The 22940-nt window shown below is 37.8% G+C and overlaps 1 protein-coding gene across 1 annotated transcript in view; it reads left to right on the top strand.

Annotated features, from left to right (window-relative positions):
* Positions 1-22940, top strand: part of LOC306849579 (serine/threonine-protein kinase mTOR) — a 148033-nt gene that overhangs the window by 11945 nt on the left and 113148 nt on the right. Inside the window, exons 10-18 of the mRNA XM_079384722.1 lie at positions 611-739; positions 1111-1355; positions 2073-2288; positions 12581-12786; positions 13596-13718; positions 14959-15042; positions 15563-15655; positions 16815-16949; positions 21158-21287. Coding sequence (XP_079240848.1) covers positions 611-739; positions 1111-1355; positions 2073-2288; positions 12581-12786; positions 13596-13718; positions 14959-15042; positions 15563-15655; positions 16815-16949; positions 21158-21287 — 1361 coding nt within the window. The remainder of the gene's footprint in view (positions 1-610; positions 740-1110; positions 1356-2072; positions 2289-12580; positions 12787-13595; positions 13719-14958; positions 15043-15562; positions 15656-16814; positions 16950-21157; positions 21288-22940) is intronic.

Raw genomic sequence — 22940 nt, 5'->3', positions numbered from 1 at the left:
TGATCTGAATAAGAGAGCGAGAGAGAAAGAGATGCAGAGCAGGGGGATGCGAGGAACAGTATTAAGAGCCGCTGCTTTTGAACATTGATTTTGAAACTTGTGAAGCCATTAGAATCGTTAGAAGACAGAATCACGATTCTTATATGAATAGATTTTTTCATGTACCCCTAGTTTTGACGGCATGGCAACAACTCTTCCTCTTCGCAAAATGGCCTCGTCCCCTTTGTTGCTTGTTCCCGGGGTTTATCAGGGTTTGTGACGTCACAAACCCGGGAAGTAGCTCATTGTAGTCCCTACGAGCTGTTTTTGAAACTGCCATAATTTTAAAAGACATAAAAGAGATATCTCCGTTTGCATTGTACTTTCAGCATCGTAACTATGCAGATATTGTTTATGCTCAAACAGCAACATTACACATTAACTAACGTTAAAAAAGTGAAATCACAATCAACCACCCCTTTAAATGTGGCTTATCCAATTAGATTTTAAAACTATGCAAGTGTTGCTACTGTTTCACTACTAATGAAATCTTGTGAATGTACTAATGAATGTTATGTATTTGGTTTTCTTCTCTTTTTTGCCCTCTGTCCCATGTTTTGTAATCTTTTAGGAGGCAGAAGACCATGCAGGTGGATGCTACTGTGTTCACTTGTATCAGTATGCTCTCCAGAGCTATGGGGCCTAGCATTCAACAGGATGTCAAAGAACTTCTCGAGCCCATGTTAGCTGTTGGTCTCAGGTACAGTCCAAGTCAAACTGCTTGGGGCTAGTGCTTTATTCTCAGTTTCACCTTTACTGGGCTGTAGTAGTAGTTTCTTGAGATGCAAACTCATAGATAAAAATACAATATACACCAATCAATGTTACAGATAAGAGTAAGATCATTAATAAACATGAGGAACAATAAAAACCGATATATAGGCACAATATATATTTGTTTTCAAAAATAATTTGAAACAGTTAAGCATAAGCCTTTAGAACAAAAGCTTTTTTTAAGAGAAACAAATGTAGTCGATTGTGCACAAACCTTTCACTAGCGTTGTACATTCCAGAAGATTCAGACATGATTTCCTGTGTCACCTTCTAATTGTCTTTCTCTGTTCTTCCCAGTCCTGCTCTGACTGCAGTACTATACGACCTGAGCAGGCAGATCCCACAGCTGAAGAAGGACATTCAGGATGGGCTGCTAAAAATGCTTTCGCTTGTGCTCATGCACAAGCCTCTGCGTCACCCAGGTATGCCCAAGGGCCTGGCGTACCAGCTGGCATCACCCAGCCTGACCAATATCCCTGAGGCTAGTGATGTGGGCAGCATCACCTTGGCACTGCGTACTCTTGGCAGCTTTGAATTTGAAGGTACATATTTCTATAAATCGGCAGCCAGTGCAAAGACTGTAATATTGGGGAAATATGATCAAATTTCCGAATGCCAGTAAAACGTCTGGCGGCTGCATTTTGAAGATTAAATGAATGCATGAATCGCTCTCTCAAACTCTGCAAAGGTTAAGAAACTCTTTGCTTTACACAGTAATCTTAACTGGAAAAAATTAGATTGAAATACAGCATTTATCTGTCTATCAAATTTGACGGCAGAATAACACCCAGGTTTTTCACAGAGGGTTTTAAATGGGGAACCAAATCTCCCATGTCGCCATCAAAAGCACCTGACACACCTGTGGGCCCAAACACAATAATCTCAGTAACATACATGTTAATGATCAGCTGTTGTGCTCAATGCTGCAAAAGCAAATAGTAAATTAAAGCCTTTAGCTTTGATCCTCGTCATAGAGCGCTTACACGGATATACACAGGAGTATTTGACAGCTGTTATACTCAAGAGATGAAAAAGGGGAGTGAAATTGGCTTTCTGTCTTTTTATGCTAAACGTAACATTATCATGATATTCCCTAAATTTTTGCAATAATATTGCTATTCGATGCATCACCCAGCCCTACCCGGAACATCTTAGCAATTGCACAGCAATGCTCTGTAATGAGTTTTGTTTAGTCTACCATTACTTACATTTTCTTCAGAAAATATTAGTTTTTTCATTACGGTTTGGTTCATTTTTAGGTCACTCATTGACCCAGTTTGTGCGCCACTGTGCTGACCACTTCCTGAACAGTGAGCACAAGGAGATCCGCATGGAGGCAGCGCGCACCTGCTCACGTCTGCTCACCCCCTCCATCCAACTGATCAGTGGCCACGGACACGTGGTCAGTCAAACCGCTGTGCAGGTGGTGGCCGACGTGCTCAGCAAGTTACTGGTGGTTGGCATCACTGACCCAGGTGAGAGAGACAGCTGCTTAAATGCATGGTAGCTTATTGATTACAGGGGAGGACTGGGACAAAATATCCACCTTGTTGCAAAACAACCACCTCATAATTTGTTTGCATATAGTCTTATTTCAGAAACAAATAAGTATTACATTAGGACCATATATTATTGTTTTATCTTACCTAAATGTCAAAATTGGTACAATAATAGCTACATCTCGAATATATCTTTTATAGAAAAAATCTTAATGATGTTTTTGCATTATCATGGGTCATGTTTTGTCCTATAAGGAAAATTAACCATGGTATTATTAGGCCTATGGTAAAAGTAATCCTTTTTTTTTTTTTTTTGGCAGACTGATTACCAATTGTATAGCCAGAGTTTTACAACAAATACCATGGTGAACTAGATGTAGTGTTCTATATCTAGTGTTCCATTGTTAATTTTGTGGTTACCATGGTTTAACTATAGTAACCATGTTCATTTTCGTTGTGTTGTTTTCTGCCTTAGCTCACTCTAAACCTGTTATAAAACGATGTGAATATTTGTCTGCTAAATTCCTACTCTTTACAATAGTAATTATGTCCTTTTGGTAATTTTGCAGTAATTAATTGACTGTTATTGCTAACATTTGCTAGCAGTCTCATGTTTAACGAAATACAAAACTACAATACAACAAAACTACAATAGTCTATTTACAGATGTAAATATAAAAAGTGTCAGCACTTGAAGTTCTGAACAAGATAGTTTTGCCTCTCTGCTTCACTTGGTCTCGAGTCTCGCATCCTTCTTTTGGACGGTCGGACGTGCGGATGCGTGGAGCGTGCGCGGCGAAGCGCGATGCCAGTAAAGACTAACCGATTCATGATTTATTATTTTAATTATTTTTTATTACTATTATTTTTGAATGGCGAATTCGAAAATAATCACTTTAGTACATTCGGAAGGCAACAAAAACAACAACAACAACAACAAAAATATGTAGGGCAGCGGGCCAAATTGGCTGCCAGGCCACCGTTCTCCCGGTGCTCCCTATGGCCAGTCCGTCCCTGATAGATATATATATATATATATATATATACTGTGTGTATATATATATATATATATATATATATATATATATATATATATATATATATATATCTATATCAGTGGCGGCTGCTGGTCTTTCAAAGAGGGGAAGCTAATTTTCGGCCTACATCATAAAAATTGTCCATTTATTTATACATAAATTCTGCCATCGTGTGCAGTTTGCTAGCTGGCTAGTTCACCGCCTGGCCTACTGTATGTATGAATGAGTGAATGAACAAACGATCTAAAAAAACATTAAACTCGACGGAGGAAATGTGGGAATTAGGTTAAACTGAAACAAGGAATGTGGTGTATAATTGTGTGAAATGTATAATGAAAATTGGCCAGCAATTTCGCCAAGCAAATATCAAGAAATAGTTGCAGCAGTTTGTCTTTTGACTACACTTGCAAAGTCCACTAAGGGACTGAGCTCGAATCAGTGTTGCCAACTTCTTTCGATGGAAAGTAGCTAAAGCCAGTTTGAAAAGTCGCTAAATGTCGACAGATGACGTCATGCGCTAATTAGCATATTCATGACGTCTTATTAACTTTTACATTTGTTTGTCTCTCTGTGCTCATACTGTATTTTAATGCAGCCAAATTCTCAATAAAACTGTTTTCCTTTATATATTTTACTGTTTATGTTGTCAGTCAACGGGATAAATATGAAATAGTGACTGAAACGCAGCCCTTTAAGAATACATAACCAGCTCTCCCTCCCAAGAAGTTAGTCTGCACAAAAATCCTAATTTATAATCGAGCCGTCGTCTGATGAAATCAAATAATACACACAAGATAAGATAAGACAATTCCTGTGCTGTGATTTCGGCTATATTTGCATGTAAAATTAGAGAAGCAACATAATATCTATTTGAACTGAACGCGCTGCTCCTCTCAGCCGCTCACTGAACAGAGAAAGAGGTGCGTGCGCGCTGACCTCGCGTCGTTGTGGCAGTACCAGCGATCACAGAGACTCGCTATGGTTTGTCAAAGAAGTCGCTAGATTTGTCGCTAGTCACTTTTGGGGAAAAAGGTCGCTAGGGTGGTCTGAAAAGTCGCTAAATTGGCAACGCTGGCTCGAATAGCTTCAGCATCAGCGACTTCTTATAGGACACAATCGCTGTCAATCAAAAGGAGATGCAGTCTTTCGACAAACCCTCCAATCATCACGCAGAAGCCCGGAGTCCGGCCCCGCCCACTCCTCCATTCACCCCCAGAGACGCTGAGCGTCCGGGGCGGGACATAATCGCATCATTTATCCAATGAGCGTCTAGTTTTGAAGCACTGAAAAAAACTGTTCAAAGCAGCCCCATTGAAGTCAATGGACGCTAGGCTTCAGCAGGGAAATACACTGATGCTACGGGAATATATGAGAAGGAAATCGAGTTACCTGCTATATGTAGCTGATTCTGAACGAACTCGTCTCTGAGATGAACGTGTTCTAACGCATTTTTAATCAATAAAATGTTAACACAATAGTACATGTTTGACCATTAATTTTTTGGACATTATAGGGGAAGCCGAGCTTCCCTTGCAGTCTTAAAGAAATCCCCACTGATAGATATATATATATATATATATATATATATATATATAAACATTTCTCTAAGGGTGCTTTCAGACCTGTAGATCGTTTGCTTTGTTCCGAAACAGGGATTAATTTGTTACATTGTTGCATTTTCTTCTTGGTTCTGTTCGCTTTCACACGGCAACATTGCAAAGCGTACCAAACTGTGTTTATGCAAGTCACATGTGAGTAAAGCTGTCCTCTTATTGGTCAGAGTTCACTTGTTTACGTTCCTCTGCGTCATTCATCAAGATGGATTGACAAATTTGCTCCGTGGGCTTATTGCGGCTTTATAGCTGTCCTGGCAAACACAAAACCAATGTAGCTGTCATTCCTCTCTAATATATCTATCTATATATAATTATATTTTCACTATATATATATATATTTGACACAATTTACTTTGTAAAAAGCGCTATATAAATAAAGGTGACTTGACTTGACTTGGCTTTTCTGGGTACTCAAAGCGCTTGACTGCTAGACACAAAAGACACTGACTGCTGCTTTTTATATAACATATTTCCCGTTATGAATTATGATATCGCTTGGTTCGTTGGTCCGTTGGGTCGGATTGCTTTCTCACCACAAACGAACCGCTCCAGGGTTCGTTTGAAAGCGTGCCGAGACCACCTCTTCAAGAAGGTCTCGGTACGCTTGTTTGGTCCGCTTTTGGTGCGCACCCGTGTGCGATTGCTGCTTTCTCACCTGCTCAAACGAACCGCACCAAGAGGGAAAACGAACTCTAGTGCGATTCAACCAAACTAAATGAGGCAGGTGAGAAAGCACCCTAAGTTTATGCTTATAAAATTAGTCTATAAGTTGAATTAAATTAAATGAAGGGATGCAAATATCTGTATACCCTTCAATAAATTGAACAAACAATGAGAACCTTTTTACTTAAATTAGTTGTCTAATATGGTTATGATCATGGACATTTTTATTTATATAGCACTATATAATTATAATGTTCATTGTCCAAGGTGGTTTACAATTCAAAGATAAAACTAAATACAAAAAAAAAAAAGCAATACAACCATAACAGTTAAAAGCAAAAAAATAAAAAGGCCAAATATATGTATAATATATAATAATAATTAGGGGTGTGCTCAAAATATCGATTCTTAGATACATACCGATATAATAAAAAAAGATACAGTATCGATATTCTAGCCCTTAGTATCGATACTCCTCCCAGCCATTAGGGGGCGCAGCGGCGCCCGCGAGTTAAAAAAAAACTCATGGAAAATGTTAAAGCAAGATGTAGCATTTAAAGGTGCCATAGAATGAAAAACTGTCTTTACCCTGGCATATTTAAATAATAACAGTTCTGTACATGGAAATGACATACAGTGAGCCTCAAACACCATAGTTTCCTCCTTCATATGTAAATCTCGTGATTAAAAAAGACCACTGAAAAACAGGCGAATCAGAACATAACACCGACTGTGACGCAACAGTCGGGATCACTACGCCCCCAACATTTGCATAAACCCGTCCTTGTTCTAAGCCGGCCGAACCATCAGAAGCTCTGCAGGTATTGTAAATAAACAAGCGCGGACAACAGCGAAAATAACAAAATAAATGTTATGTTCCAGGCCGTGCAGGGGGTGTGAAGTGCAAGGATGGGTTGGTGTCTGTATTCAGAAAGGCACAGAAAGCAAATAACGCGAGCCACTAAAGGGACATGGTTAGCTCCTTGCTAGCGGTAGCCTGTGACAGTACATAAGATTTCACTCTCAGTAAGGAGAGATGAGGATGATGGCGAATGACTTACAGATCCTGAGCACCACTGACAAGCATCTGATCTTGTGAAATGTGTGGTAAGTACTGTTGCTCCATAATGTAAACATAGTTTGTGTGATCGCGTCTCTTGAAAGTGAACTATAACGCGATCGATGGATCGTTCAAAAGCAGTTTCAATGCCTCGCATATTAATAACGGCTCCCTGATGCCCGCGTTTTATATACAGTATAATTACCCGACGATATAACTGCGAGAGAAAGTATTTAAATATATATTTTCCTCCCTGTGCTTCCTTCTTGCTGATGAGCCGTACTGTGAAACAGCCAATCAGAGCAGAGCTCAACATTGAGCAGCACTGTGAAACAGCCAATCAGAGCAGAGCTCATTATTATTCATGACCCTGCCAAATAAGCCAATAACAGACCGTTTCATTCTAGGGAGAAATCCTAGGGTTGTAAATGGACATGTAAAATCGTTTCTGGAGATTTTTTGCCCTTACCTAAGCCACATACCTTCTGTGTAGATATCAGAGAACAATTTAAAATGCTGTATCAATGCATTCTATGGCACCTTTAAGTGATTTCATAGTGAAATATGTTATGGCAGTACATGGTGTCACAAAAAAGAATTATAAGAAGATTTAATAAGAAGTTAAGAATAATAAGAAGATTTTGTGCTTGTGTGAGCTCAGACTGTACCCTTGGAAAGTTAAATGTTGACTTGTGGTAATTTCCAGATTAATACAATTTGTGTACAATTAATCAGAGCACTTAAAGTTGCAAATATTTAAGCAAAATGCACTTTGTTATAATGCACTTTTGTCTTCATTAAATTGAAGAAAAATGCAGAGTTCTGTTTGTTGAGTAAATGTGTTCAGCATTAACTAATTGGCTCTGGCCCATGTATTTTTATTGAATCGTATCGAATCGTGTCACATTGTATCAAATCGTATAGAGACAGCTCTGTATCGAGGTACGTATCGAATCGTGACCTGTGTATCGAGGTATGTATCGTATCGCCAGGTTCTCCAAGGTATACAGCCCTAATCAGAATAGTTGTAATAATAATACATGATATAACTAGCTGTACTAGATTTACTGCTAAATAACTTCTAACTTAGTCTTAAAAACCATTTAGTATCACCCACGCCTACTTATTTCAATTTATTGTACAAGTTCACAAATCACTACAAATTGCCACATCTATATGAATAACCTTGAGTCATATTTGATGCGTCTTACTGTATGAGATGAAGTTCTCATATCTTTTGCCAGCTCTTAGACACTTGCATGCCATTTTCTTGCTCTTCTCTAAGAAAACATCACTCAACACAAAATGAAAGCCTGATTATTTCAGGGAAAATACAGACTTAACCCAATCCCTACCGCTAAACCTAACCCTACCCATAATTTATTCCTAAAATCAGTGGGAAATAATATCTGATTAACAAGGGTGTAGAAGCACCTAACCCTGTTCGTAAGCCTAAAACAGATATTTCCTGAAAACTAATCTCTCAATTCTGATTGGTTGAATGTTGGAATGTTGTTCCAGGATCAACAAGGATGTTTATCCAGGAACATGTTGTACTTGGTGAAATCATGCTCACCCTATGTTCACACTTAAAACACTTTTTTTATTTTGTCATCATTTACTCATCCTCATGTTGTTCCAAAACTGTATATGTTTTTTTTTCTTATGATGAACACAAAATAAGATATTTTGAAGAATGCTGGTAATCAAACAGTTGTTGGTCCCCATTGACTTCCATGGTAGGGAGAAAAAAAACACTACGGAAGTCAATGGGGGCCAACAACTGTTTGAAAGAAACTTGCACAGGTGTGTAAATGAGGGGTGAGTAAAGTATGACAGACTTTTCCTTTTTGAGGTGAACTATTGATTTAAAGGTGCGGTAAATGATTTCTGGTAGCCAATGTTGACATTTGAAATCACCAAAACAAACACGCCCCTATTTTGATAGCTCCGCCCCACACATACGTATGGCAACGATTAGTTCTGTGAAACAAAGCAAAACCAATATCACTCACCTATCGAGAAGAAACAAAGCAACCTCGGAGCCCGATTGCAGGGCTTCCCGCTCCTTGAGTTCTCTCCAGCGCTGGAAAGTTGATCCGATATTTACACTATACTATAGAACTCATTATAATCAGTGATGCTGTCTACACTGGATGCCGCGCCGAGACACGACAAATCCCTGAGAATAAACTGCTGCCGCGTTCTATTTATGACATATTGACACAAATTTCTAATGATTTTCCACGGTCGTTTGTCCAGTGTAGACAGGCCTTCTTTTGTTCCGCATTGCTCGGCTCGGCTAATGTCCGTCATGTGCACTGATGAGCGCTCTCTCCTCTGCATCATGAGTAGACACGCCCCTTACTGCTGATTGGCTACAAGTTTGTTTTGGTACTCGGCCCTGACTCGTTTTCTAAAGCGTTTTTGAAAAAATGCATACCCCTCCTTTAAGTCTGAGAATTGTTCAAATGACTGTGCAATGCTTTAACTGTCAATAAATTATTCCTATTCAAATTAGTTTGGTTCAACATACTCATTGGAGCATTTGAAATGTTTTACTAAGTTATATTTTGTACATTTCTGGAGGTTGTACTCAGTCTCTACCTGTACTGTTTGTACTCTGTGTGGTGTTGCACTGGTATCATGTATACTCAGTGCTAACCTACGATCGTCAAGCCCTATTCAACATCAAATGTTGTATGGAAGCTGGTTACCTGGGAAGCTGTCCTGTTCTCTACTACCGCTCTCAACCGGTTGCGTTCACCGGTTACCTTGCTGCGTTCCTCCTCTACGGAAACGCAGCAGAAAGAGAAGTTGTTGTGGCGGTGTTCGGATGAGAATTAGATGGGCAATTGCTTCCACCATACAATCTTCGACCAAGTTTTCCCTGGATACAATAAATTTGGAGGGGCATAATCTGGCGCGACGCTCCTGGGATTATAGATATGCTTTTCATCTTCCAGTCTACCCAGTTTTCGGTGATTCCTCTATCTCCGCGTTGCCACGTTTACGACTTTGCCGGAGAGGAGTGGAATGTTTAAATCTTCGCCAACTGGATTCTGTTCGATTGAATCGGAACTTGGCATCACTGTCTCATCTCAACATGGCTCTAGTGAATGCTAGGTCCGTGTGCAATAAGACTTTCATTTTAAATGACTTTTATACGAAACTTGGATATCTTATTCCTGACTGAGACTTGGGCCTCTGCTAGTGAATCGTCAGTTTTTGAGGAACTCTGTCCACCGGACTGTTGTTTTATTAGTACACCACGATGTACTGGCAAGGGCGGTGGAGTTGCCATGTTTTTTAAACAATCCCTTTAATATACGGCCCGTTTGTGTTGGGAGTTATTCATCGTTTGAGTTACAGTGTATTGTGTTGGAGTCTGATTCCACTGCAGTGTTCTGTGCTCTTATTTATAGGCCACCTAATTTTGACAGTGCTTTTATATGAGAGTTTTGTGAATTTGTAACTCATATTATGCCATTATATGATCAGCTGTTATTATTGGGAGATTTCAATGTACATGTGTGCTGCCCAGGTCGACCCTTGGTCAGTGAATTTTGTAACATTTTGGAATCTTTTGGTTTTATGCAACATATAAATGGAGCAACTCATGTCCATGGTCACACTCTGGACCTTATTCTGTCAAATGGTGTCACTGTAGAAAATGTAAACGTAGAAGACGTCTCCTTCTCTGATCACAGTCCAATTGTTTTTAATGTCCATGTCGAGAACTCTGCAGTGGCGAAGAAGTATCTGGGCCATTACTCTCGTTGTATAAATTCATCTACTAATCAGCTAGGTCAAAGTATTTTTCAGATTTGAATACTACACACTCTCATAGACCTACGATTTTGTTTTCCACAATCAATTAATTAATTAATCCAGGTTGTCAAGTTTTTTTCCGAAAAAGTGTTAGCTATTCACTCCTCTTTTACCTTGCAGTTATCAGATCTGTCGCTGTTTTCGCTGGCTACTCCGGCTTCCTTTTCTTGTTTTCAAAGTGTTTCTTTGAGGGAACTTTATGATTTGGTCAATAAGATGAAGACAACTGCTTCTTCACTTGATGTCATTCCTTCTGAGATAATTAAGGCCTCTTTTTCTGAAACCGGTACTTCCATTCAGTCATTGATTAACTCGTCCCTAACTGCTGGGGTAGTCCCGAAATGTTTTAAGCAGGCTGTAGTTCAACCTTTGCTTTAGAAACCGGGTTTGCCTTGACAATTATCGGCCTGTCTCTACGCTTTCATTTTTATAAAAACTTTTCGAAAAAGTTGTATATTCACAATTGATTTCCTTTTTGAATGAAGCTAAATGAACAGAACCTCTCCAATCTGATTTCTTTGCACAGCATAGTACTGAGTTGGCTTTGCTTAAAGTGTTCAATGACATTTTACTTGCAGTTGATAGTGGTAAAAATACAGTACTGCTGCTTCTCGATCTTACAGCTGCCTTCTATACAGTTGATCATAATATTCTCCTCTGCCGGTTAGAGCGTTTGTTTGGTATCGGGAGTATTGCTTTGCAGTGGTTTATTTAATATATTAGAGACAGGTCTTTTTCTGTTGAGTTAGGTAAGTTCTCTTCATCTGTTGCTCCTATTATCTGTGGGGTGCCTCAAGGATCCATTTTGGGGCCACTTCTTTTTAATTTATATATGCGACCATTGGGAGATATTATTAGGAGACATAATGTTTTATTTCATTTATATGCTGATGATACCCAGTTGTGCATACCATTGAAAGCTGGCAATACCATTGAACCCTTATTTGGCCTGCCTTGGGGACATTAAGAAATGGTTGTCAAATAGTTTTCTTCGACTTAATGAAGATAAAACAGAGTAATCGTCTTTGGCCCCCCAAAGTTGAGAAGTGGTCTAATAAATGAGCTTGGCAAGCATTTCTCCTCAGTCTCATCCCAGGTCAGGAATCTTGGTGTCATTCTGGACACTGAATAAATTAAATCTCTAAGCAAATTAATACAGTTGTCAAGAACAGTTTTTATCAGTTACGGATTATCTCAAGATTGAAATCATTTTTGTCTTTTAATGACCTGGAGAAGGTCATTCATGCTTTTATTACCTCCCGCCTCGATTACTGTAATTCATTATATTTGGGTCTTCCTCAGTCATCCATTGCACACTTACAGATGGTACAAAATGCTACTGCAAGGCTGTTGACTGGGGCTAAGAAAGCTGATCACGTTACACCAATTTTAGCCTCTCTTCACTGGCTTCCTCTTCATTTTAGAATTCAATTTAAAATTTTGTTGTTTGTTTTTAAAGCACTTAATGGTCAAGCCCCATCTTATCTCACAGATCATCTTACTCTACTTTCATCCTCCAGATCTCTAAGATCTTCTGACAGGGCTTTCTTAGCTGTCCCGCGTTCACGCTTAACATTTACATTTACATTTAGTCATTTGGCAGACGCTTTTATCCAAAGCGACTTACAATTGGGGCTTAAAAACAAATGGTGATAGAGCTTTTTCAATTGCTGCCCCCCGTCTTTGGAATCAACTGCCACTGGACATCCGCCTTGCACCTTCTGTTACAACTTTTAAAATGTTGAAAACATATCTTTATTCCCAGGCATTTTAATTTGATTTTATCTATGTTGTATTGTTTTACTGTATCATCTGTCTTCCTTATTTTATGTTTATCTTTGACTTTGTTCAGCACTTTGGTCAGCCTCGCTGAGATAAATGTGCTATATAAATAAACTTTACTTACTTACTTATAACATTGTATCAGTTTGATAAGAAACTCTTACTTTCCTGATTAATATTGACATGCTTTGTTGGTAACTGATCAACCAGACTGGAACATTATATCTTAAGGTTTTGGGTGTACTTATTTATGCATATATAACTTCCTGTGACTTCTAGACCCTGATATTCGATACTGTGTGCTGGCCTCCCTGGACGAGCGCTTTGATGCGCACCTGGCACAAGCAGAGAACCTCCAAGCTCTATTTGTGGCACTTAATGATGAAGTGTTTGAGATCCGTGAACTGGCCATCTGCACTATCGGTCGTCTCAGCAGTATGAACCCTGCATTTGTTATGCCCTTTCTGCGCAAGATGCTCATTCAGGTATTTGCATGTTTTACAGCACTTGGCTATATTTGAAATAGCATCCCACTACTCATGTTCATATATTTGAAATATCAGGGCTTCAGACTAACATCTCAGATATGAGACTAAACCACTGATCATAATTCTTTTTCTGCATGACCATATTTTAGATCCCTTAATCCGACCCCAAGTTGTAGTTAATAGTGGGAATGATTGGGTAGATCGAGAGATAGATAGATATAGATAGGGATGGATAGATAGATAGATAGATAGATAGATAGATAGATAGATAGATAGATAGATAGATAGATAGATAGATAGATAGATAGATAGATAGATAGATAGATAGATAGATAGATAGATAGATAGATAGATAGGACCATAGTAAAATACATTTAATCCACACAGTAGTAGTAGATGGCTTAGGGAGTTAAAATATGTTATAAAAAAGCTCAGGTAATGCATTGTGGACTTATTTCATTACTCGTACTGTGCACAGTGTACATGCTGTACACTGCAAAATTGTTAAGAGACGCTGTAGCTGTTTTTCTCAACTACCAGTAGGTGGCAGTCAGTTAATAGTTTTCTTCTGAAAATCTGCTGTTTTGTTTCACTGCAGCTCTAGTTAGCCTGGCCTGACTCTGTTTCCCATCAACAACTTCACTTTTTTTCTGTTGACGATGCATAAGTTGAGAATTGTTTTATTGTACACTGATAATTTTTTGATCAAATATTATATCACACATCTGTTATGAATGTGTCTGTAGTTAGAAAACTGACTAATGTCAAACTTGTGGTACTGTCCAATGCAATAAAACTCTGTCCAGATCCTTACTGAGTTGGAACATAGTGGCGTGGGCCGAAACAAAGAACAGAGCGCCCGCATGCTGGGTCACCTGGTGTCTAATGCCCCCCGACTCATCCGCCCATACATGGAGCCCATTCTCAAGGTACACTCACTTCTTCTGTTCTCTTCATGTGTTTTGGGGGTTCAGTGTTTCCCCTTGGTTTACAGCTTTGGGGGGGGGGGGGGGTGGCATATTTGACGACGAGCACTCTGTCCACTGGTGGGAGTGTGCTCACCTGTGTAGGGCCCTATGAAATCCGTTTTATTTTTTCCCAAATTCCATTTTATGTTTTTCCAAATTCCATTTCTTCCGTTTAAATTTTTCTGGATTCTGCTTTTTTCTGTTGACATTTTTCTGGACTCCTTTTTAATGGTTAAATTAAATTTTATTAATAAAAAAGCATGTCTAATCAATTAAAATCATGAAAAAAAAAAACTAGGGCCCTATGAAATATTTAATTTTTTCTCACCTTATGTTTTGTTTATCATGTCTAATAATTTGAATACAAAAAAAATAAAAAATAAAATAGCCTTATGAATTTATTATTTATTTTTTTCCTCAGAAATTCTGTGTGCATTTACATTTTTCTGGTTATCAAATGAAGGCATAACACATTGCATTTATCTTTTAATTATTTATTGAAAATTAAACAAACTTTATTTTTTGGCAAACAAAGGGGATTTAGCTATTATTAACAATAACAACATGGAAGAAATATTGTGATTATTCCTTAAAAATTAAAGTTTTAATAATTTTAGTAGTAGTACTAATAGTAGTCTTATGTGCATTCTACTGAACAATATCTTTGAACATCTATGAAAATATATTCTACTTAACCCCCTAATATAATGGCGGGTGAAACACTGGGGTTGTTGTCAAATGTGTTGTAAATTTCAGTAACAGGAAGTTTATGTGCTTGTACTTGGATAATAGCCCTAATAATTTTTACGAGTGAGATTCCAAAAATTCCAAAAGTCTTCCGGCTGATATGATACATGTTCATTTCAGAATGAAGGTTTAATCTTTCATGGTTTAATTCACAGCATGAACTTGGATCTTGAAGTGCCCTGTAAACATTATTTTCACGTATTTTTAGATAGTTTTACTAAACACACAGGCTTTCATTAGAAAAGAGAAAAATATGTCTGATAACATGATGTCGTGTGCGTATATATATATATATATATATATATATATATATATATATATAATGTAGGATTGGTCAGTAATGTTTTGTAAAGCAGGGCTTAGCAAAAGATCAATTACTGACTCGTTCACATAATGTGTTGTTAAAGATAAACCTTTTTCATGATGTATTTTTCCAATTCTGTTCTTCACACAGGCCCTCATCTTGAAGCTAAAAGATCCTGATCCAAACCCTGGAGTCGTTATCAGTGTTTTAGCTACTATTGGAGAACTCGCTCAGGTAACGGTTCATTTCCTAGCCTGATCTTTTGAAATCATCTACAGTAGCTTTCAGATGTCCAGATCTGCTTTCCTACTGCACATTATTTAGGAAACCTACAGGAGAAGCATCAGAGTAGCTCTGTGCAGGAGAGAGTTGGGAATGCAGGCATAGAGATAAAATATTTATGGACACTGGGTAGTAGGTGTAGGAAAGATTGGAAAAGAGGAATTAAGTGGGAATTAATTTTTTCAGAAACAAGATAAATAGTTGTTTGTTGATAAATAGTGACTACAATGTTTGGTGTTAAAGAATCGGTTAGAGCCACTTGAATGAGCGCTAATAAGAATAGATCGATCTTAAGGACAAGCGCTGTCGCTTCCAGATTGTTGTTTTTTTACCAGCTGTTTTTTCCAGATACTTGAGTTTTATTTTATTTACACTTAAAATTACATTACACTCAAAATCAAGTCAACCCTGAAAGGTCATTTAATTTGTTCATTTGCAATGCTTTTAAGTGTGTTTCTTTAATCTGTGCCAGGTGAGTGGACTGGAGATGAGGAAATGGATGGATGAGCTGTTCCCCATTATTATGGACATGCTGCAGGACTCGTCTTCATTAGCTAAGAGACAGGTTTGCTCATTCCCATATGTTAAACTTTTGGTCCATCGTTATTTATTTATTTTATTTTTTTTATTTGCTAATGTGATCCGAGATTTGGCAATATTATTAACCTTAGCGAGGTTAAACCAAAGTCTTTCAATCCTGTTTCAGTAAATTACGTTTGTACGTTTTGACTTGTTGCCTCTTATGACTCTTACATGTCAAGGTTCTTATAGTCACAAGATTTGTATTTTTACACGCATCTATTTTCCTCCATCTGTGAAGCAATTTGTTTTTTTGTCTTTTGCAAATCAATATGGGTAATGAAAAGCACTCTCCTTTCCACTTTCCTCCGTAACGACAGTGGAAACACTGAGACGTACTTGTGTATTGCAGTACTATTCGGAGGCACTCTAGAGTGCATGCTTTTAATCTGAAAGGTTTTACAGTACTGTTATGAGGTGCAGTCAAATGTCCTTAACATTTACACAACTTTACACAAGGCTTTCTTTCTTGGTATGACGTTGTCAGGTTCTGCTTTAGCAATCAGGGGTGTTATAGAGTTTGGATGATTTAGGCTAGTTTTAGGTTACCCGAGGTTCACTGAAGCTCATGTAACTGAATACTTTACCTGCTCTGAACTGTGTCTGGGGCTTTATTTGACTTTCTGAATCGATCTTAAAAGTTGTTTTCTCAATAAAACTGATTAAAAGAACAGTGCACTGGTGCACTCAGTAATTTTTCCTCATTAAAAACACTGTCTAATAAAAGTAATAAATAAATAGTGAAGCTAATTTAATGATGCCGTATTTAGGAGTGTTAAAGGGCAGAAACCTGGCAATATTTAATGTAAAGATTTATCTTCTCTTCTATGAGAACTTAGCTGCATCCTACAAAAAATAAATAAATACATATATCAATAAATAAAAACTATTCTTATTTCCCTCTTTTCTCTAGCTTTTCTCTGTTTTGTACGAATCTGGACTATCATTGCAACTCTTATTACTAACACTGTATTATTGAATCATTATATATATATATATATATATATATATATATATATATATATATATATATATATATATATATATATATATAGCTTGTTGTATTCCTCATTTATAAGTCACTTTGTATAAAAGCACCTGCTAAATGAACACAATAACACACTGATCATCTTCTCTCCCACTAGGTGGCACTTTGGACTCTGGGTCAACAAGTAGCCAGTACTGGGTATGTGGTGGAGCCATACAGGAAGTATCCGTCTCTACTGGAGGTGCTACTCAACTTCCTGAAGACTGAACAGAACCAGGGGATTAGGAGAGAGGTACTGATTTCTGCTCCTGTCATTGAACACCAGTTTCCACGAATGTGGTTGCAACAGTTATTTGAAAGGAAGTGCTTCAGACAGTTCCACCTCATGTCCAGGTTTAGTTATTTTCTTGCCATGATCATTAAATGACCTTAAAAAAGGAACGAAATGTGTGCAATAAAACAAAACAAATGGATATGGATAACAGGTTTTACATGTGCAGCTTAAATGGGCCAAATGTTGGTTTGTAGTTGTTAATTGATTAACTGATTTTTGTTTTATTTATTGAGCAAGGTGAATGCAGTCGGCACATTTTTTATAAAATGTAAAAAAAATAATAATAATAATACTTGTAATTTTAATAATTTTTTTTTTTTTTATATTTTGTATATTTTTTAATGGGGGAAACTAAGCAGTAACGTGGGTGTATGCAAAGTAGGGCTGTATACCTTGGAGAACCTGGCGATACGATACATACCTCGATACACAGGTCACGATTCGATACGTACCTCGATACAGAGCTGTCTCGATACGATTTGATACGATGTGACACGATTCGATACGATTCAATAAAAATACATGGGCCAGAGCCAATTAGTTAATGCTGAACACATTTACTCAACAAACAGAACTCTGCATTTTTCTTCAATTTAATGAAGACAAAAGTGCATTATAACAAAGTGCATTTTGCTTAAATATTTGCAACTTTAAGTGCTCTGATTAATTGTACACAAATTGTACAATTTCAGTGCGACCTCGCACTGAACGCTCTTTGTTTGCATGTGTCATTGTTTTCTAATAGAATAAATGAAACGGGACAAAGTTAATCTTGTCAAACTATATATCATTCTGAGGGTCTAAGCCTCAAGCATCGACGACAGATCGCTGTTTTTCGATGGAAAGCTTATAAGTACCTTTATCATTGTAATAACGAGCCACAAACGTGTCCACTGCTGAAATCCCAGTTTAGTTAGAGAGGTAAGGGTCCACAGAACAACATCCCAGCGAGCACTTTTAGTCCAGCGAAACAGTAACGTTGTAATAAGGATGAATATTCCTTTGTTTACGTTTCATTTCTTCAGAGAGTTATTGTTCGCGTCCGTTATGGAATAAATTACGCTCAAAAACAGCGTCTTGGTGGTAAAAAAACAAAACGATGTTGCAGCATACGGTTTTACAAACATAATGAGACCGTCTACGGAAAAAAAAGTCTCAGAAAAGCGGAATATAGATTATTTGAATTTGGCGCTCCCTCCAGCCGGCAGTGACGCAACTGTCATCTGAGCGGGGCGTAATTTAGCGATCTGCTTTATCCATAAAAAACTGTTTTTTTTTTTCTTCTACATTTTTTATATGTGTGTGTGTGTATTGTGTGGGGAATGTGGCCGTGTCTGCATGATTATAATATGTATGGACGGACATCAGCGTGTTTATTAGCGACTCTATGACGGCTATCATTGTGATTCATTGATCAGCTATTATTGGTTATATGGCCCATCTGTTTTATTATCATCTGAATGGAAGCACATCAGCGTGTGTTTACTGACTCTATGACCATGTCTGGCAATATCACTTCACGTCTGGCAGTGATATTTATCATTGTAATAACGAATAACGAAGAATACTTCAGTATACATACTATATACAAAGCATTTTTTTTCTATTTTTTTTTCCTTTTTTATTACTCAAATAATTATTTTTGTATTTTTTAGTGCTCAAATAAATCTGTCTATTATTTTATAATTGAAAAACTATGCAGGAACATGTATAATGACTAAAATAGCTTGTATAATTCTGCAATCCATTTGGTGGTTATTTTTCCTCAAACAGGGGGGTGGGGGGGACTATAAATAGTTTCAGAAAAAATATTGCAGGAATCTCATTTTTCATGGTATCTTCTTCAAATTTGAAATATGAACTCATGAGACACATGGTTTTCGATCCATTACTTTTCTGGATTGCTCCAGGACTTATTTCATGTATTTGTATATGAAATAAAAAAACATTCAGTGTGGAAAAATATTTTTCAAGGCACGTCAGTGCCTATAACTTTTTATCTTTTTGAGCATTATCAACTCTGGATGATAGATAGTAAAGCCCAGAGTCTCTTCTTTCCAAAGATACCTAATTTGTTTGTGTAAGCACACTTTGTCACAAACTGTTACCATTTTAATTTAGGTAGGTTATTTTCACCTGCGAGGCCCTAAATGGGGGTGAAGGTTAACAGGTTAATCTGGAAATTACCACAAGTCAACATTTAACTTTCCAAGGGTACAGTCTGAGCTCACACAAGCACAAAATCTTCTTATTATTCTTAACTTCTTATTAAATCTTCTTATAATTCTTTTTTGTGACACCATGTACTGCCATAACATATTTCACTATGAAATCACTTAAAGGTGCCATAGAATGCATTGATACAGTATTTTAAATTGTTCTCTGATATCTACACAGAAGGTATGTGGCTTAGGTAAGGGCAAAAAATCTCCAGAAACGATTTTACATGTCCATTTACAACCCTAGGATTTCTCCCTAGAATGAAACGGTCTGTTATTGGCTTATTTGGCAGGGTCATGAATAATAATGAGCTCTGCTCTGATTGGCTGTTTCACAGTGCTGCTCAATGTTGAGCTCTGCTCTGATTGGCTGTTTCACAGTACGGCTCATCAGCAAGAAGGAAGCACAGGGAGGAAAATATATATTTAAATACTTTCTCTCGCAGTTATATCGTCGGGTAATTATGCTGTATATAAAACGCGGGCATCAGGGAGCCGTTATTAATATGCGAGGCATTGAAACTGCTTTTGAACGATCCATCGATCGCGTTATAGTTCACTTTCAAGAGACGCGATCACACAAACTATGTTTACATTATGGAGCAACAGTACTTACCACACATTTCACAAGATCAGATGCTTGTCAGTGGTGCTCAGGATCTGTAAGTCATTCGCCATCATCCTCATCTCTCCTTACTGAGAGTGAAATCTTATGTACTGTAACAGGCTACCGCTAGCAAGGAGCTAACCATGTCCATTTAGTGGCTCGCGTTATTTGCTTTCTGTGCCTTTCTGAATACAGACACCAACCCATCCTTGCACTTCACACCCCCTGCACGGCCTGGAACATAACATTTATTGTGTTATTTTCGCTGTTGTCCGCGCTTGTTTATTTACAATACCTGCAGAGCTTCTGATGGTTCGGCCGGCTTAGAACAAGTGCGGGTTTATGCAAATGTTGGGGGCGTAGTGATCCCGACTGTTGCGTCACAGTCGGTGTTATATTCTGATTCGCCTGTTTTTCAGTGGTCTTTTTTAATCACGAGATTTACATATGAAGGAGAAAACTATGGTGTTTGAGGCTCACTGTATGTCATTTCCATGTACAGAACTGTTATTATTTAAATATGCCAGGGTAAAGACAGTTTTTCATTCTATGGCACCTTTAAATGCTACATCTTGCTTTAACATTTTCCATGAGTTTTTTTTGAAACTCGCGGGCGCCGCTGCGCCCCCTAATGGCTGGGCGGAGTATCGATACTAAGGGCTAGAATATCGATACTGTATCTTTTTTTATTATATCGGTATGTATCTAAGAATCGATATTTTGAGCACACCCCTAATGCAAAGTATGTGACACAGCTAAAAATTAAAGTTTTAGTAATTATAGTTCATTTTTACTTTTTTTTTACCATAAATTAGTTATAAGTCGAACAGGTCTTGCCAAAAGATGACACTGTTGATCGTTTTTAGTGTTTGTACAAGAGTGTACGTGCATTTTATGAGCTTAAAACTATTTGTTATCTAACTAATTGTTATCTATGTTAAATAAAACATTGGATTCATGGAACATGGAATTTGTTTCAAACATTTTGTGGGACATCAAGGCTGTGTCTGAAAGCTGAAAAAAATCCTGTCTCTGTAGGCAGCATACAAAGGTAGGAAGGCAACATGATCAGGATGTGAAATCTAATCACAGGATGTCTGAATCTAATGCTCACGTCACGTCCTGCTTATGTTGCCTTCCTACCTCCGTATGCTGCTTGCAATTTACACCCTTGAACAGTGTTTCCCAGCCATGTTCCAGGAGTATCCCAACACTGTCTGCTTAATCAAACACACCTACAGTAATTCAACTCATCAACTTATTAGGTGGGAACCACTGCTCGTGAATATGAAACCGTTTTAATTTTTAAACTGGCTTTGTGGTTCTGTTCCCTTGGTTAGGCCATACGTGTGTTAGGTCTACTTGGAGCTCTGGATCCCTACAAACACAAGGTGAACATCGGTATGATTGACCAGTCTCGTGATGCTTCAGCCGTCAGCCTCTCAGAGTCCAAGTCCAGCCAGGATTCAGGTAATCAGATGCACCTGTATACTTTTTTGAGCATGCATGCCTAGACACAGTGGGCTCTAATCACGCTAATGTGAGTGAACATCAACCCAATTAATTACAGATGCACAGAAGATTTTGCCCATCTAATACAGGCATTCTCCAGAGCAAACAGAGCACATCTTCATACACAAATTTCCCTTTCCAAAGGCAGAGCCAGAACTCCTGGGTAGCGTGCTCTCACATGTTGGCTCAGATTGTTTGGCCTTTCACAAAGATTTGTACACATTTCATCCTTTTCTTTGTGACTTTCTCTTCGGAAATGTTTTTGCAAGTCCATACACTGCCTGTATACACAATGTCTTTTAAAATTAGGATAAAAATAGATCAAATTACAGTGCTGTTTTCATTACAGTCCCACTCGTTTCCCACTCATACCATCCTCTTTTTCATTTAATTTGCATGTGTGCAAAAGTCAGAACAAACAGTTCTCAATTATCAAATAAAGACGTTTCCTTTCCCACTATTGTGAACACAGTGCCCTAGTACAACGTGTCCACTATTCCTCAGTCCAGAACCAAATTTTTTTTTATTTTTTTTAATACCAGTTAACAGTATCGTGGCATAGAAACAGAAAATTATCTTGTAATATTATTAGTTTGGAAGTTTGTCGGACCTTCAGCATTCTGGTGTATAAAAAGCAAAAATATGTAAAAGCAGAAATCTGAAGCTCATATTTTCGTTAAAGCGTGTCTGTAATGTTTTTTTGTACAAACGTGTTAAATTAGTCTAAATCATCATTATTGGAGTTATACTACTGTAGATGGATGAACTTGTAGTAAAACCAAGGGATCAAGTTAACTGAGTTAACAAAATGCTGCTAGTGAAGGGTTTGGAACTGTGCAAGGTCTTGATCAGCCAATTACCAAGGCCCTGATGCCATCAGGTGCGATTGAATTCGGCTGCAGCTGGATTTAACCGATCGCCGTGATTTGCTGCTTGCAGTTGGGGTAAGAGTTGAAAATGAAGCCTTTATGTTGGTCTCATTTTTTGCTTACCATATTGATGCTTGTGGTGTGTTTGCATACTTTATTACAGATGAGGTGGATTAGATGCAATGTTTGTCGAATACACAGACATTTCAGATGTTTTATGTAGAAACAAATACTTTTCATTCAATACTTTTTGTATTGCTTAATGCAGCGCCTGTATATACACAAATAAAGTTCAACATAAATCAGTACTATTTAAATAACAAAGTGGGGTCTATATTTGTTTTATTTTGAGAAGCATGATAAATGAACAGATTTACAAACATTGGCAAAACTGAAGTTGTCAGAATAAACACTACACATGAATGAAATGTGAATCTGGCCAATTGAGAAACACACGTCATCATCAGAGCTTGTGTGGCCACTCTGGAGAAGTTTGGAGAAGCTCTCAAATTGTTTTTGCATTACTTAGATGGGCATATGTCACTGTGATGTTGCCGCTCAAGTCAGACAAAATATTTCACAGCATGCACTGCTTCAAATCAGATGCCTATTTACATTTGACTGTCTTGACATTTATGACTGCATTAAAAATATTCTGTAGTTTCATGAGCAAAGATAGAAGATTGGGTTGGTCATTAAAGCTTCTTATGTCTCAGAGTAGCAGAGTCCACCAGCTCAGACC

This window comes from Barbus barbus (assembly GCF_936440315.1).
Source record: "Barbus barbus genome assembly, chromosome: 29".
NCBI classification, from domain to species: domain Eukaryota; kingdom Metazoa; phylum Chordata; class Actinopteri; order Cypriniformes; family Cyprinidae; genus Barbus; species Barbus barbus.
The sequence above is the reverse complement of the archived record's forward strand: the minus strand, read 5'-3'. Positions and strand labels throughout refer to the sequence as shown.